This window comes from Salvelinus fontinalis, chromosome 4 (genome assembly GCF_029448725.1).
Source record: "Salvelinus fontinalis isolate EN_2023a chromosome 4, ASM2944872v1, whole genome shotgun sequence".
NCBI classification, from domain to species: Eukaryota; Metazoa; Chordata; class Actinopteri; order Salmoniformes; family Salmonidae; genus Salvelinus; species Salvelinus fontinalis.
This window is the reverse complement of record NC_074668.1, coordinates 40,704,710-40,722,006: the sequence shown is the minus strand read 5'-3', so window position 1 is coordinate 40,722,006 and position 17,297 is coordinate 40,704,710. Positions and strand designations below refer to the sequence as shown.

The following is a 17,297-nucleotide window of genomic DNA, read 5'->3' as shown; positions in this document are numbered from 1 at the left end:
ACTTTTAAACATCTCAGTAAATTCTACAGGAAATACATATATATATATATATTTTACATCAAAGAGGACACAGTACCTTACAAACAAAGTGATCAAAAGTAATCCACAATGTTCCCTCAGTTAAAACAGCAGATATAATACCTGTGTACCATTGGTGTTACACTGAACCTTCTGGGTGTTGAAAGGTAAGGGCTGGAGCCTGGTGGCATAAGAGTGAAAAAAAGAATCAAAAAGGGAACAATGCAGTGAGCAGACTGACACCTAAGTGTACTACCTGAGAGTAGAGCCCGCCCCACAGTACACAGCGTCAAATTGTTTTAAGTTACAACAAGTAAATGCCAGAACAATGAATAGACTGTATTCAAATACTGTAGATGGCAATGACTTGCCTTTTCTAATCATTTACAGAGTTTAAGTGGACTGGAAGGAGTCCCTTTTACCTGATCATCTATTGGACGCCAGATGATCTACTGTTATCAGAAACACCAGTCATCGTCACCTCCCGTCCTTGGCTGAAGAGGTAATTACTTAGTTTACAGTATTAATTACCAACGTAAAAAATATATATTTTATCCATACATAACCTGAGTATGCCTCCTTCTTTACCTAGTCACACCCGTCTAAGAACACTAAGAGGGGTAAATAGACATTTGGCAAAGGAGGACGTTTCCAAATGAGAAAGAATGTCATATACATTTTTATTCAAAAAGATTTGACACAAGAGCACTACAGTGCACATTCTCCTCATATAGACCAACAAGATAATATTTTACAACGGTAGATTTCCAAGAATTTAACATTTTGACAGAAGCCAAACAGCATTCACATTTTCATTACACCAAAATAAAGATTGAAATAGTCAAGTTTGTGTCGCTTCAAGATGTTTTATGACACAATAAATTACTCTCATACCACACAGTCCCAAACATAATTAACTATAGATGTCAACATTAAAGTAAACATTTTGGGTTAAAACAGCACATCGGGCCCTATCTACTCGAGCTTCATCATGAACTGACAGAAATACAGCGCTGGAGTTTCACACAGGGCCGGCCCTACCCTTTTGGGGGGCCTAGGGGAGATTTGACATGGGGTGTAGAAAAAACGTTGCAGTTTTAATGCTCGTTTTTCGCAATTCTATACATTCTGCCATGAGGCGGAGAGACATTTTTGACATTTTAAAAGGAATTTGCTGAAATCCCACACATTTTCCCATAAATATGATATTTGAGTGACTAACAAAATCAAATGGGTGCTCCCTGGAGGTCAGGGACCCTGGGGCTTGATTTATCAAGGTGTGTGCACACAACAACAAAAAGCCTCCAGACCTGCATACTTCAGTTTTCCCGCAAAGGTTGGTATTTATCCATTTTGAACATGACAGGATAGTGTGCCTATAGACACATAAATCTCAAACCACGCACACAACTAGTGGTTGATCAACTGTATTGCAAGCAAATACGGCTATTTTGGGGAAAATTTAGGTATTTGATGCACGGGAATTATAACAATGGTAGGTTAATAAAAACATTAAAAAGTAGGCCTAATGATAAAACAGATGCAGTTAATAAGGAGATCACAAATCACCATGAAGTCTAATATGCTTATTTTATGCAAAAGGACAGTATATCCAGTGTTTGGCACTTGCTATAGGCGGCATGCCTTATTTTCTGAAAAATATAAAAACTTTATGCCCACACCTCTACAGAAATGTGATCAAATTTGCCATTGTGCTTTCTTTTAGAAACTCTTGTTCAAGGAGGACGGTTTCCAGGCGGGGTTGTAGCGCGCAAACAAACATAGTATGGCTCTTATTTATCAAAACAACGTGCACAGTATGTTGCCTGCCACAGTGTGATAAACCCCAACAATTTGTTGCGCATGCAAATTCTAGATTTCCACAAATGCCAGAATTTAGTAAGAAATGTACGCATGGTTGTTAAATGAGGTCCCTGGGCACATGCACTTTGTTCCCGGTCAGTAATTCAGACATAGATAGCTGGACAGATTAATTTACCCCCAAAAACATTTATGCTGCCATGGGCTAATTAAGTGAATGACACGAGTAAAACGACTGATGCACAACCAAATTTCGATATTGCGTTCAACAGCAGGCGACCACCTATGTCGCTTATGCCCAGGGCCGGCCCTGGACTCTCACGTACGACCTTTAACCTTTTAGAGACTGACATTCATTTGAGCACATCGTAGCAAAACGTTTTGCAATGTTAACCGTTTACCCAAATGCTCTAAGCCGTTTCCATTGCAAAACAGTTTTACTACGGTTTGCATTAATGAATACGACCCAGGTAAGGAACCAGAAAATAAGTGCCTGGAGAGGATTGGTAATGTAACTGATTACAAACCAACCGTTAGGATACTTTAACTTATTTTTGAATTACAGTTTAGCCACGAGGCTCAATGACACCGTGGATGGACAATGTACAGTTTTTCATAACAATAATATGGTTTAAAAAACATTGTCAACATAGAAAACAACCAACAAACTTCACAGGTGAACAACAGACATTTGATCAATCATAAAAGGTAAATATAGGTTGACATTATTAATTAGAATAAATATACTGAACAAAAATATAAAACGCAACATGTAAAGTGTTGTTTCATGAGCTGAAATAAAAGATCCCAGAAATGTTCCATATGCACAAAAAGCTTCTCTTAAATTTTGTGCACAAATTTGTTTACATCCCTGTTAGTGAGCATTTCTCCTTTTCCAAGGTAATTCATCCACCTGACAGTTGTGGCACGTCATTACATAGCACCTTGTGCTGAGGACAATAAAAAGGCCACTCTAAAATGTGCAGTTTTGTCACACATCACAATGGCAGATGTCTCAAGTTGAGCATGAATTTGGCATGCTGACCGCAGGAACGTCCACCAAAGCTGTTACCAAAGAATTTAATGTTCAATTCTCTACCATAAGCCGCCTCGTCATTTTAGAGAATTTGACAGTATGTCCAACCGGACTCACAACCGCAGACCACGTGTAATCGCACCAGCCCAGGACCTCCACCTTCTTCACCTGCAGGATCGTTTGAGACCAGCCACCCGGACAGTTGATGAAACTGAGGAGTATTTCTGTCTGTAATAAAGCCCTTTTTGGGGGGAAAAAAACACATTCTGATTGGCTGGTCCTGCGCAGTCATGTGAAATCCATAGATTTGGGCCTAATGATTATATTTCAATTGACTGATTTCTTATATGAACTGTACCTCAGTAAAATAGTTGCATTTATATTTTTTAGATATATCTATATGCCACAGGTGAGATGATCGGTTTTGATATCTGTGCTTGAGATGATGGCTGGTGGACAACAGTCTAACAACTTACAAAAGAGGGTAGAGCGTTTCAGAGAAAACAATCCAATGGTCTGTAAAGTGTGATACAGTGGAAGTCGAAAGTTTACATACACCTTAGCCAAATACATTTCAACTCCGTTTTCCAAAACTCCTGACATTTAATCCGTGTAAAAATTCCCTATCTTAGGTCAGTTAGGATCACCACTTTATTTTAAGAATGTTAAATGTCAGAATAATAGTAGAGAATTATTTATTTCAGCTTTTATTTCTTTCATCACATTCCCAGTGAGTTTATATACACTCAATTAGTGTTTGGTAGCATTGCCTTTAAAATTGTTTAACTTAGGTCAAACGTTTCGGGTAGCCTTCCACAAGCTTCCCACAATAAATTGGGTGAATTTTGGCCCATTCCTCCTGACAGCTGGTGTAACCGAGTCAGGTTTGTAGGCCTCCTTGCTAGCACAAGCTTTTTCTACCAACAAATTTTCTATGGGATTGAGGTCAGGGCTTTGTGATGGCCACTCCAATACCTCGACTTTGCTGTCCTTAAGCCATAACTTTGGAAGTATGTTTGGGGTCATTGTCCATTTGGAAGACCCATTTGCGACCAAGCTTTAACTTCCTGACTGATGTCTTGAGATGTTGCTTCAATATATCCACATCATTTTCCATCCTCATGATGCCATCTATTTTGTGACGTGCACCAGTCACTCCTGCAGCAAAGCACCCCCATGCTTCACGGTTGCGATGGTGTGCTTCGCTTGCATGCCTCCCCATTTTCCTCCGAACTAAATTATGGTCATTATGGCCAAACAGTTCTATTTTTGTTTTATCAGACCAGAGGACATTTCTCCATGTGCAGTTGAAAATCTGGCTTTTTTATGTCGGTTTTCGAGCAGTGGCTTCTTCCTTGCTGAGCGGTCTTTCAGGTTATGTTGATATAGGACTCGTTTTACTGTGGATATACATACTTATGTACCTGTTTCCTGCAGCATCGTCACAAGGTCCATTGCTGTTGTTCTGGGATTGATTTGTACTTTTTGCACCAAAGTACATTTATCTCTAGGAGACAGCCACCGCTCCTTCCTGAGCGGTATGATGGCTGCGTGGTCCCATGGTGTTTATACTTGCGTACTATTGTTTGTACAGATGAACGTGGTAGCTTCAGGCATTTGGAAATTGCTCCCAAGGATGAACCAGACTTGTGGAGGTCTACAATTTTTTTCTGAGGTCTTGGCTGATTTCTTTTGATTTTCCCATGATGTCAAGCAAAGAGGCACTGAGTTTGAAGTTAGGCCTTGAAATACATCCACAGGTACACTTCCAATTGACTCAAATGATGTCAATTAGCCTATCAGAAGCTTCTAAAGCCATGACATCATTTTCTGGAATTTTCCAAGCTGTTTAAAGGCACAGTCAACTTAGTGTATGTAAACTTCTGACCCACTGGAATTGTGATACAGTGAATTATAAGTGAAATTAATTTTAATAACTTCAACCTACGGTAAGTGTATGTCAACTGTAGGTAAATGGTAGTTACAGCACAGCAATACAGCACAAAGTTAGCTCATGAACCAAAACATAGAGCTAGAGGATGAGCATGTACATTGCAATAAGCGATACCTGGGCCCATATTCAAGAACACATCTCAGAGTAGGACTGCTGATCTAGGATCTGTTCCCCCATCAATATTATTTGATTCATTACTATCTTGATGGCCCTGGTCTTAAACTGGCCCTAGCTAGGTACTTTAGTTGAGAACAATTCTCTCTCTCATTACTTAGTTATTATGGCAGCTCAATATAAGTCTTCTCACGGGCATTTCATGTCAGCGCAAACAATTCGGAAGTCTCAACGGCCGAACATGACAGATAGGCTGGAAGCCATCATGCACACTGCATATAAGCCAGTGCAGTCTGCTGATGACAGTGTCAGCAATTCACAGGTCATTGTCTCCTTCCCTACATTAGCTAGCGTTGGGTTTTACGTTCAACACTAAGGTGAAACAAAAGGCAAAAAAGATTCATCTCACAGTATAAAAAAAATGTCATAAAAAAAAGGGGTCACATTTGATTTATTTTGGCCGAGATGGTCCGAGAACGGTCCATTTGTCGCAGTTGAAGTATTAATGAGGTAAGGGGATTGTTATGTAGTAAAACTATGAATGGCAGACAGCATGTTTGTTGTATGTTTAAAAATCTATATCCTCATTCGTGCTCCTTCACAGAGTATCCCTCAGATTATGTCCCAAATGGCACCCTATTCCCCACAGAGAGCACAACTTTTACTAGACCCCTATTGGCCCAGGTCAAAAGTAGTGCACTATAAAAGAGAATAGGGTGCCATTTGGGATAGAGCCATAGACTACCCAGCTCTCCCTCTCAGTAGAAGCGTTTGCGGCTGTTCTCCTTCCAGCGCCCATACATGACCACTGCCACCACCCCCAGTACAAAGATACCAATGACAGAGAAGACTATGGTGAAGAAGAGCTGGACTCCACTCATCCCCTCTTCTTGCACCTCCACTGTAATGAGAGACAAACAACATTGGCGAAAGAAAATGACCTCATGCTACAGTTTAATTGAAACTGGACAGACAAAACAAATCATCACACCTTTTCTGAAACAAAATCAAATCATGCGTGCAAGACGTGAAACTGTTGGCTTGCATTATCTTACCTTTGTTCAAGTTTTCAAAGTTATCAACACTGGGGGTGAGCTCTTCCTCCTCCTCTTCCTCCTGAGTACGCTCCACAGTCAGCTGGTACAGCTTCATAGAGATGAGATCATGGTTGTCTAGGAAACGAGAGGACGGAAGAAATAAATTTGACATTTTAGTCATTTAGCAGACACTCTTAGCCAGAGTGACTTACAGGAGCAATTAGGGTTAATTGCCTTGCTAAAGGGCACGTCGACAGATTTTTCACCTAGTTGGCTCAGGGATTAGAACCAGCAACCTTTCGGTTACTGGCCCAATGACCTTAACCGCTAGGCTATCTGCCGCACCTAAATCAATACAATCCAACATTATTTAACATTACACACTTTATTCAGACAGCTGGAAACAGAGGGAAACAGGAAAGTGGAAGCACAGTAGGAAGAGTGGACGCGGGGATCAAACCCAGGTCTCCAGCGCTACACAGGCTCTCCACCATTCTCCATTCAGACATGACAGATCTGATTGCTATGAACGGACTTCAAAAACCAGTGAGAAGAATGCAAATAGTGAACCATAAAAACAGTGTTGTTCTGAGATGTTCATAGAGAGGCCCAGTACCTGACAGGTCTCCAGTAACAGAGGAGGCTCCAAAGAAGTAGCCCCGAGGCAGACGTACCCCTGGAAGGTCCAGACAGTCCTGCCACTTCTGTGTACCATCAACGTCTATCTGTATCTGTAGGTCAGGAGGTCAAACATAGGTCAATAAATATGTAATGTTAGTGAACGCTTTATTGAACATGGTGCTTTGTGTGTTTCTCTCACCGTCAGTCGGTTTTTGGTGTATCTGATGAGGAGGAAGGTGTCATGGGGGATGTTGCGCACCAGGGCTGTGCACCCGCCAAGCTCTGTGGACTGGCCATCCCGATCGTGCTCATAAGCCAGAGTCCCGTTCCCCACCATCCCAGATACGTATGGAAAGACCCTCTGCAGAGACGGAGGTAGTTGTGATAAGCCAGCTGATAATGTCAATCAGTGACCAGAGGGATACTGCGAAAGACTGGATACTGCGAGATCACTTACCCAGAGTCAGATGAACTCATGGATACCATTTTTATGTATGAAGGAAGTTAAGGGGTTGTTTCGTGAGCCAATGCTAACTATCCCTTTAAAACACACTAGTTGCATCTGAAATGGCACCCTATTTACTATGTAGTACTTTGGTCAAAAGAAGTTCACTATGAGTCATTCCACCTCAAAAAGCACAAGCAAGAGGATTGACAAGCACCATCTCTGATTGTTCCAGTTAGAAACAAATAATATTAACATTCCTGAAACATTTTGTTGATTAAATTGGTTTCTGAGAAATTAAGATAATTGATTGCACCCAAAGTGGCCATTTTAATTCATAGGATTGATATAATATTCAATAAATATAGTACCTAACATCTGACTTGGACCAAACTTTTTTTTTCTCACAATGAGAGAGGAATCACTCACATGAGGAATCCAGAAAATGGTCAAAAGCCATCCATGGATCCCCCCCCCCCCACGCCAATCAGACCCAAACAACATGTATATAGTAGATTGTGTGTAAACATTTCTAAAAACATAACTCCACTTTGACATTATGGGGTAATATGTGTATGCACACACTATACCCCATAATGTCAAAGTGGAATTATGTTTTTAGAAATGTTTACAAATTCATAAAAAATGAAAAGCTGAAGCCAAAGGATTACTGTAATTTGGGTAAACTATCCATTTAACATTGAGGGATTCTAATACTATTAAGCAGAAACAGCACCATCTAGTGGCCAAAACCTGTTAATTTCAGGATGTATTCAGTGACTAATATCCTTGACCGGGAGAATATTTTTTGTGTGTGCTGGGAATACTTTACATAGTATGAAGAAACAATGCTCAGAGTTGCAGCTACAAACTATTTATCACACAAAAAGAACTGATACTGTATACTCAATGTTGGGGTGGGATTGTCGTGGGGGGGGGGTGGCGGGGGGATACGTGGGTGGATTTGTACAATTTCTTTGGTTTCCTCATGTCTTACTCATTGTTAGAAAAAAAGTTGTCAAAATCAAATGTAAGGTACCATATCTATTGAATATTATATGAATCCTATTAAATAAAAAAATCTCAAATTTGGGTGCAATCAATTATCTTAATTTCACACAGAGCTAATTTTATTTCCCAAAAATTGTTGCAGGAATGCTAATCTTATCTATTTCTAACTACAGAAATTATTTCTGAACAATCGGAGATGGTGGGTGTCATGGCTTTTTGAAATGACCCCCATTTAGAAAATATGTTGTCATTTGAGAGACAACCAGTGACTAAATGCATTAAGCACTCCAAGATCCAAATGTCTTAGGTAAACAGGAACAACTTCTGACACTAGTCTGTACATCCATACATCACATACTGCATGACACAAAAGGGATGAGACATGCGATATGTATGATGCGGGTTAGTCAACAATGATGAGATAGGTGGAGTGTTGAGGACAGAAATAAATGAGCATGCACTGTTCAATTCAGCCAGAGGATGACTGGGATTGGCTGATAGGTTACTGTAGCTACCTGAGTCGATGGATTGTACTTCTTCTGTGTGCCCAAGAGGGATGCAAGGAAACACAGGACGCAGCGTAAACACACAACATTGCACACCCAAACCAATTATACATGATAAGTGTTTGGGAATAGACAAACCCCCATCACTAATACGTTTTGAGGGTGTCCACCTGAGTATGTGTGTATGAGTGAGCGTATGGGGGGTTAGTTTAATACCTCATGGTTCTTATTTTCATTGGGGTAGGTGTCCACAAACACTCCAAGGCCAGTGAAGAGGTTCATGTTTCCAAACACAGGACCTGCAGGTGATAAACCCTGGCAGTCAACACTTTAGGAAGACCATGCTGAGATCATTGTAATATTACCACAACACTTGAGACCATCTTTTAACCTTGGGTGTGTGCACTATATAGGGGATAGGGTGCACTTTGGGACATAACCCTGGTTTGTGTGTTAGACAGTGCAAGCTCAGTACCGGTCTGCATGCGTTCTTTGGTATACCACAGAGCCATTCCATCTCCATTCAGGTTCTTCTTCCCGTGGCCGTGGATCTTAAAGTGCACCTGCAGCTCCCAGTCACGCAGGAAACAGGGCTGCAGTCGGAGCGCATACAGACACAGACAGTACAGGGAATGAGGAAAAGACGGTTGTGGCAAGGCATGTTAGCTGTCGTAGTATATTGAAATGCTATGTGCTGTAGAGTTGTACATGTAGTCAGGAAGCATAGGCCTAATTGATGGTATAGTCACTACAAATGAGGTGATGCGTTTGCCATACGTTGTGGCACGTCTGCTAGGCCTATTGATAGACTACGATGTATTTTCTTCAAGTGCAGAGATGTAGGGGTTTCAGGTTGTTCAAGGATAAGCAGCAGTGTGCTGGTGTTTACGTCGGGGATGGAAAGAGCTGAACTCACAACGCGGCTCCACACTGCTCCTTGTCTGCTCTGCAAGTCGGGGGTCAGTCGCACATGCTCAGTGGTGATCATGGCATTGCCCATCAGGTCCCAATAAGAGGAACTGGAGGAGCCCAACCCTACACAAACACAATCAATCAATCAGTATAACTTGATATAGGCAGTTTAAAAAACGGACATATTTGTCCGGTGTTCTCACCATTGGATCACAACAATGTGAAAATTACTTTTGCTCACCTTTGAGAACAAATATGGATTTTTGTCAAGACCTTTTAGACTAGGGACCAATTTGTAAAGTACATATCTACATATAATGTCAGTACTAAATGGTTGTTTAATGTGGTGATCCACTTTGGATTAAACAACACTCAAAAAATGTCAACCACATTTACGTAACTACACCCTATTATTTTACTGTCAATAATCTACCGGCTTCCTTTTGGGAATCAATGTGTAATCAAATGCAATTGCATGACGTGGTGTCACTTGTGGGTTTTGCCCTAACACTACATAGCTGATTCAAATAATAAAAGCTTAATGATGAGCTGATTATTTGAATTAGCATGGCAACAAACAAAATGTGCACCCCTTGGCGTCCCCAAGACCGAGATTGGGAAACCCTGTACTGTTAGCTACTTGAGTTATCACTATTCTGCCAATACCCATATCGTACAGACAATAATAATATACTTATTTGCGGAACACCTCAATAGTGTTTTTGTACACTACAAATGTAAATGTTTGTGAACATTGTCTCGAAAGAAAAATAATAGTTACTGATTGTGAAACCCAACGCCAGCAAAGCGTTTGGATAGCCTACCTTGGTATGGTTTGGTAAGCGAGTACTCCCTTTTTAAAAAGTCATCCATCTCGTATCCATCGTCTGCCAGACACTGGCAGGTTAAAATAAGGACAACAGCAAACCGACATGTTAATTCATGAATGTTCCGCTGATTAAACATTAAATCAAATATTTTAAAACTGCTCATCCGAAACCGATTAGACTTGTTCATGGTGGAGAACAGCATCCCGTCACCAACACTAAAAAAAAAGGTGCTTCCGGGTCACGGAATTTCGTAATAATAGAAAAGTGTCATTAACCTGTATTTATTCATGACGTATGAAAAAGAATTGTCTTAATATCAACGATGATTCATATTTGTTCATATTTAAGTGACATTTGCATTTAATGTGGGGTTTAAAACGTGTTTCAAAGTCAATAAATGCCCCAAATGCAAATAACAAGAGTAAAAAACTATTATTTGGGAAGATGTAAAAGTGGGTGGGGAGTACTCAGTAGGGCAGGGTTCCTCAACTGGCCGCTTTTTGGTTTTATTTGGCCCTCAAGTCTTCTGAGCAAAGAAAACAACAACAAAAAACTATTTTGATTGTTGGACATAAAATACTGTAAAAAAACCCACCAGGAAATCCACTCTAAGTGATTTTAATTTAAGAAATCTGTTCCCAAGTATTCCCAAACATAATAGAGAGATACGTGATAAAATCACATTTTATTGGTCACATACATATGGTTAGCAGATGTTATTGCGAGTGTAGTGAAATGCTTGTGCTTCTAGTTCTGACAGTGCAGCAATATCAACAAGTAATCTAACAATTCCACAACAACTACCTAATACACACAAATCTAAGTAAAGGATATCTTAACCGCTATCGATAGGAAACAGTACTGTGCAGCCATATTCATTGACCTGGCCAAGGCTTTTGACTCTGTCAATCACCACATCCTCATCGGCAGACTCGACAGCCTTGGTTTCTCTAATGATTGCCTCGCCTGGTTCACCAACTACTTCTCTGATCGAGTTCAGTGTGTCAAATCGGAGGGTCTGTTGTCCAGACCTCTGGCAGTCTCTATGGGGGTGCCACAGGGTTCAATTCTTGGACCGACTCTCTTCTCTGTATACATCAATGATGTCGCTCTTGCTGCTGGTGAGTCTCTGATCCACCTCTACGCAGACGACACTATTCTGTATACTTCTGGCCCTTCTCTTGACACTGTGTTAACAACCCTCCAGGCGAGCTTCAATGCCATACAACTCTCCTTCCGTGGCCTCCAATTGCTCTTAAATACAAGTAAAACTAAATGCATGCTCTTCAACCGATCGCTGCCTGCACCTGCCCGCCTGTCCAGCATCACTACTCTGGACGGCTCTGACTTAAAATATGTGGACAACTACAAATACCTAGGTGTCTGGTTAGACTGTAAACTCTCCTTCCAGACTCACATCAAGCATCTCCAATCCAAAGTTAAATCTAGAATCGGCTTCCTATTCCGCAACAAAGCATCCTTCACTCATGCTGCCAAACATACCCTTGTAAAACTGACCATCCTACCAATCCTCGACTTCGGTGATGTCATTTACAAAATAGCATCCAAAACCCTACTCAATAAATTGGATGCAGTCTATCACAGTGCCATCCGTTTTGTCACCAAAGCCCCATATACTACCCACCACTGCGACCTGTACGCTCTCGTTGGCTGGCCCTCGCTTCACACTCGTCGCCAAACCCACTGGCTCCAGGTCATCTACAAGACCCTGCTAGGTAAAGTCCCCCCTTATCTCAGCTCGCTGGTCACCATAGCAACGCCCACCCGTAGCACGCGCTCCAGCAGGTATATCTCTCTGGTCACCCCCAAAACCAATTCTTCCTTTGGCCGCCTCTCCTTCCAGTTCTCTGCTGCCAATGACTGGAACGAACTACAAAAATCTCTGAAACTGGAAACACTTATCTCCCTCACTAGCTTTAAGCACCAGCTGTCAGAGCAGCTCATAGATTACTGCACCTGTACATAGCCCATCTATAATTTAGCCCAAACAACTACCTCTTTACCTACTGTATTTATTTATTTTGCTCCTTTGCACCCCATTATTTCTATCTCTACTTTGCACCTTCTTCCACTGCAAACCAACCATTCCAGTGTTATTTTTTACTTGCTATATTGTATTTACTTCGCCACCATGGCCTTTTATATTTTTATTTATTTATATATATATTTTGTTTGCCTTCACCTCCCTTATCTCACCTCACTTGCTCATTTTGTATATAGACTTATTTTTCACTGTATTATTGACTGTATGTTTGTTTTACTCCATGTGTAACTATGTGTTGTTGTATGTGTCGAACTGCTTTGCTTTATCTTGGCCAGGTCGCAATTGTAAATGAGAATGTGTTCTCAATTTGCCTACCTGGTTAAATAAAGGTGAAATAAAAAATAAATAAATAAAAAAGGGATGGAATAAGAATATGTACATATAAATATATGGATGAGCAATGACTGAGCGGCATAGGCAAGATGCAATAGATTGTATAAAATACAGTATATACATATGGGATGAGTAATGCAAGATATGTAAACATCATTATTAAAGTGGCATTAATAAATTGACTAGTGATCCATTTGTTAGAGTGGCCAATTATTTCAAGTCTGTATGTAGGCAGCAGCCTCTGTGTGTTAGTAATGGCTGTTTAACAGTCTGATGGCCTTGAGATATAAGCTATTTTTCAGTCTCTCGGTCCCAGCTTTGATGCACCTGTACTGACCTTGCCTTCTGGATGGTAGCGGTGGTAGACGCAGTGGCTCGGGTGGTTGTTGTCCTTGATGTTGTCCTTGATGATCTTTTTTGGCCTTCCTGTGACATCTGGTGCTGTAGGTGTCCTGGAGGGCAGGTAGTTTGCCCCCGGGGATGCGTTGTGCAGACCGCACCACCCTCTGGAGAGCCCTGCAGTGGTAGGCGGTGCAGTTGCCATACCAGGCGGTGATACAGCCCGCTAGGATGCTCTCAATTGTGCATATGTAAAAGTTGGTGAGGGTTTTAGGTGACAAGCCACATTTCTTCAGCCTCCTGTGGTTGAAGAGGCGCTGTTGCGCCTTCTTCACCACACTGTCTGTGTGGGTGGACCATTTCAGTTTGTCCGTGATGGTTATGCCGAGAAACTTAAAACTTTGCACCTTCTCCACTGCTGTCTTGTCGATGTGGATAGGGAGGTGCTCCCTCTGCTGTTTCCTGAAGTCCACGATCATCTCCTTTGTTTTGTTGACCTTGAGTGAGAGGTTGTTTTCCTGACACCACACTCCGAGTGCCCTCACCTCCTCCCTACAGGCTGTCTCGTCGTTGTTGGTGATCAAGCCTACTACTGTTGTGTCGTCTGCAAACATGATGATCGAGTTGGAGGCATGCATGGCCACACAATCATGGGTGAACAGGGCATACAGGAGGAGGCTGAGCACTCACCCTTGTGGGGCCCCAGTGTTGAGAATCAGTGAAGTGGAGATGTTGTTTCCTTCCTTCGCCACGTAGGGGCGGCCCGCCAGAAAGTCCAGGACCCAATTGCACAGGACGGGGTTGAGACCCAGGGCCTCAAGCTTAATGATAAGCTTGGAGGGTACTATGGTGTTGAATGCTGAGCTGTAGACAATGAACAGCATTCTTACATAGGTATTCCTCTTGTCCAGATGGGATAGGGCAGTGTGTAAGCAAGGTTTGAAATTATTATGTTTTAGTCAAACATTATATATTTTTAGGCTTCTTGCGGTCAATTTAATAGCATACAAATGATTTGTAATTATGGTCCGGCCCCCGACCATCCGCTCAAGAAAAGAATTGGGATAGGAGATGAGGATGACAGCACAAACTTAAGTCAGTGCCACACAGTCAAAGATAGTACACTAATTGCAGTGGTGGAAAAAAGTAACCAATAGTCATACTTGAGTAAAAGTAAAGATACCTTAACAGAAAATGACTCAAGTAAAAGTGAAAGTCACCCAGTAAAATTCTACTTGAGTAAAAGTCTAAAAGTATTTGGTTTAAAATGTACTTAATCATCAAAGTAAATGTAATTGCTAAAATAAAAATAATTGAAAATTCCTTATATTAGGCAAACCAGACGGCAACACTGTTTTTTAATTTGTATTTATGGATAGTCAGGGGCACACTCCAACACAGACATAATGTACAGACTAAGCCTGTGTTTTCAGTGAGTCCACCAAATCAGAGGCAGTAGGGATGACCAGGGATGTTCTCATGATAAGTGCGTGAATTGCACCATTTTCCTGTCCTGCTAAGCACATTATTCTCTCTAGGAATGTAGTGAAGTAAAAGTAGCCAAAAATATAAATAGTAAAGTAAAGTACAGATACCCCCCCACCCCAAAAAAAGTCAATAGTACTTTAAAGGAATTTAATCTTAAGTACTTTACACCAGTGGGGAAGCGAAATGCAGTGAAACGTAAAGATGGTGAGGAATTTGTTTCTGTAAATCACCAAATAACAGTAAACGAGCAATGCTAGCATGTGACATCTGTACAAATTGGTATCGCTGACTGTGTTCGCGTATCTCTAGATAGTCAAAAGGATGTAGAATCTGCTACTTTTCTATGCAACTCAGAATAATGTTGAGTTCAAGTACAGCTATTACAAATTACAGCCATTGTTTTACTTTTCTATTATTTCTTTATTTTCTTTCTCTTTGCATTGTTGGGAAGGGCCCGTATGTAAGCATTTCACTGTATTTCACCTGTTGACTACGAAGCATGTGACAAATATCATTTGATTTGATTTAGTCTTAAAGTGGACTGTGACACATTTCTACATTCTATTGCTAGTGACAACAAGGTGAAATGAAACAAAATGGTACAAACAGAGAATGCAACTGAGGCTCAGTTACAAAATCTATTGCCTGTGGAGAGTTTAAATGAGGGAATGTCAACTGCTCAGAGAAGACCCTCAGACTGCCAACTTAATATGCAAAATGTACAGACCTTTGAGGATAAAGAACAAGCTCCTGAGCTTCATCTTGATGTAGCCAAGAGTTCATATGATGGAGTGTCAGTGGTGCAACCCAATCAAATCTCAGACACCCAAGGTATTGGGAATGAATACTACCACATAGAGACAGAAAGTTGTGGTAGAGGTTTATCAGATGAGGAAATCGTAAGCGCTATGAAAACTGAATCAGATGAGCAACATGTAAAGGGAGCGGGTTGACAGCGAAATAAACGAGGATACACTGAAGTGTGTTTTGTCAGATGAGGCAATTAGGATTCAGGCTTGCCACTCCAAACAATAGTGTGTTTACGTTGACTCGTGACGAATTGGAGAGGATTCATTCGGAAAGAAGTGGTAGGTATTTTAAAAGGTTGTCATGGGTATGCTTACCTGCACCTCCGAGATGTGTTGTCCAGAAAAGTCAGATCCGCAGCATCTGCCTTTTAGAAAACAGTAGCAGTTTTGGTGTTTATGTGTGAATGTTCTCTATAGCAGTCTTGTGAGAAGGCAATGTGAATACGCCTTAGGTAGGAGACCTGAGCCAACTCCCCGTGCTTACCGTGGAGAGCGAGCGTACGGGCAGACACCGTGTTATGCGGAAGAGCGCAAGGTGTCTCCAGTACTGTGCATAGCCCGGTGTGGTACATAGCAGCACCTCGTATAGGCCGGGCTAGTAGGCATCGAGCCAGGTGCCATGAAGCCGGCTCTACGCATCTGGTCTCCAGTGCGTCACCTCGGGCCGGGGTACATGGCACCAGCCCTACGCATGGTGCCTCCTGTACGTGTGCATAGCCCAGTGCGGCCTATTCCACCTCACCGCACTGGCATGGCTACAGTGAGCATTCAGCCAGGTAGGGTAGGGCAGGCTCGGTGCTCGAGACCTGTAGTGGTCCGCCTCCACGGTCCGGTCTATCCGGTGCCTTCTCCACGCACCAGCCCTCCTGTGGCAGCCCCTCGCACCAGTCCTCCGGTGCCGGCACCACGTACCATGCCTCCAGTTCCAGCACCCCGCACTCGCCCTGAGGTGCGTGTTCCCAGCCCGGTACCACCAGTTCCGGCACCACGCACCAGGCCTACTGTGCGCCTCCCGGGTCCAGTATGCCCTGTTCCTGCTGCCCGCACTCGCCCTGAGAAGCGTGTTCCCAGCCCGGTAACACCAGTTCCGGCTCCAAACACCAGGCCTCCTGTAGGTCTCCCCAGTCTGGTGGGTCCTGTGGCAGCGCCGTCTGAGCCGCCCGTCTGTCCAGCGCCGTCTGAGCCGCCCGCCTGTCCAGCGCCTTCTGAGCCGCCCGTCTGTCCAGAGCCGTCAGAGCCGCCCGTCAGTCAGGAGCCGCTAGAGCCGTCCGTCAACCAGGAGCCGCCAGAGCCGTCCGTCAGCCAGGAGCCGCCAGAGCCGTCCGTCAGCCAGGAGCCGCCAGAGCCGTCCGTCAGCCAGGAGCCGCCAGAGCCGTCCGTCAGCCAGGAGCCGCCAGAGCCGTCCGTCAGCCAGGAGCCGCCAGAGCCGTCCGTCAGCCAGGAGCCGCCAGAGCTGTCCGTCAGCCAGGAGCTGCCAGAGCTGCCCTTCAGTCCGGAGCTGCCCTTCAGTCTGGAGCTGCTCTTCAGTCCGGAGCTGCCCTTCAGTCCGGAGCTGCCCTTCAGTCCGGAGCTGCACCTCAGTTCGGAGCTGCACATCAGTCCTGAGCTGCCCTTCAGTCCTGAGGTGCCCTTCAGTCCGGAGCTGCCCTTCAGTTCGGAGCTGCCCCTCAGTCCGGGCTTGCTCCTCAGTCCGGAGCTGCCCCTCAGTCCGGAGCTGCCCCTCAGTCCAGTGGGGCCCTTTAGTAGGGTTGCCAGTCCTAGGTCGGCGGCGAGGGTCGCCGCTCCAAGGACGCTAATAAAGTGGACTAAGACTATGGTGGAGTGGGGTCCACGTCCAGCGCCAGAGCCGCCACCGCGGACAGATGCCCACCCAGACCCTCCCTTCTAGGTTCAGGTTTTGCGGCCGGAGTCCACACCGTACTGTCACGCCCTGATCATAGTTAGTTTGCTTTGTATGT

The 17,297-nt window shown here is 43.2% G+C and overlaps 1 protein-coding gene across 3 annotated transcripts; it reads right to left on the bottom strand.

Moving 5' to 3' along the window:
* Positions 1–679: 679 nt before the first annotated feature.
* LOC129853769 (VIP36-like protein) lies at positions 680–10,537 on the bottom strand. 3 transcript variants are annotated; one of them, XM_055920155.1, is made up of 9 exons: positions 10,300–10,537; positions 9,480–9,598; positions 9,039–9,156; positions 8,780–8,862; positions 8,573–8,596; positions 6,801–6,962; positions 6,597–6,711; positions 5,999–6,115; positions 680–5,844 (listed from the first exon to the last, which is right to left on the bottom strand). In XM_055920155.1, the coding sequence occupies exons 1-9, from the start codon at positions 10,505–10,507 to the stop codon at positions 5,702–5,704; spliced, it is 1,089 nt and encodes a 362-aa protein (XP_055776130.1). In that variant the 5' UTR covers positions 10,508–10,537; the 3' UTR covers positions 680–5,701. The 3 variants fall into 3 exon arrangements, with proteins under 3 accessions (XP_055776130.1, XP_055776131.1, XP_055776132.1); XM_055920156.1 differs by having other exon boundaries at positions 8,573–8,593; XM_055920157.1 differs by lacking the exon at positions 8,573–8,596.
* Positions 10,538–17,297: the final 6,760 nt, after the last annotated feature.

Excerpts from the sequence above, each read along its gene's own strand:
- LOC129853769 (XM_055920155.1), bottom strand. The coding sequence starts at position 10,507 with ATGCTGTTCTCCACCATGAACAAGTCTAATCGGTTTCGGATGAGCAGT. Across the intron at positions 8,597-8,779 it reads ATGAAAATAAGAACCATGAG|AAGAAGTACAATCCATCGAC; the intron begins GTATTAAACTAA and ends TTGGGCACACAG. Across the intron at positions 6,712-6,800 it reads ACACCAAAAACCGACTGACG|ATACAGATAGACGTTGATGG; the intron begins GTGAGAGAAACA and ends CCTGACCTACAG.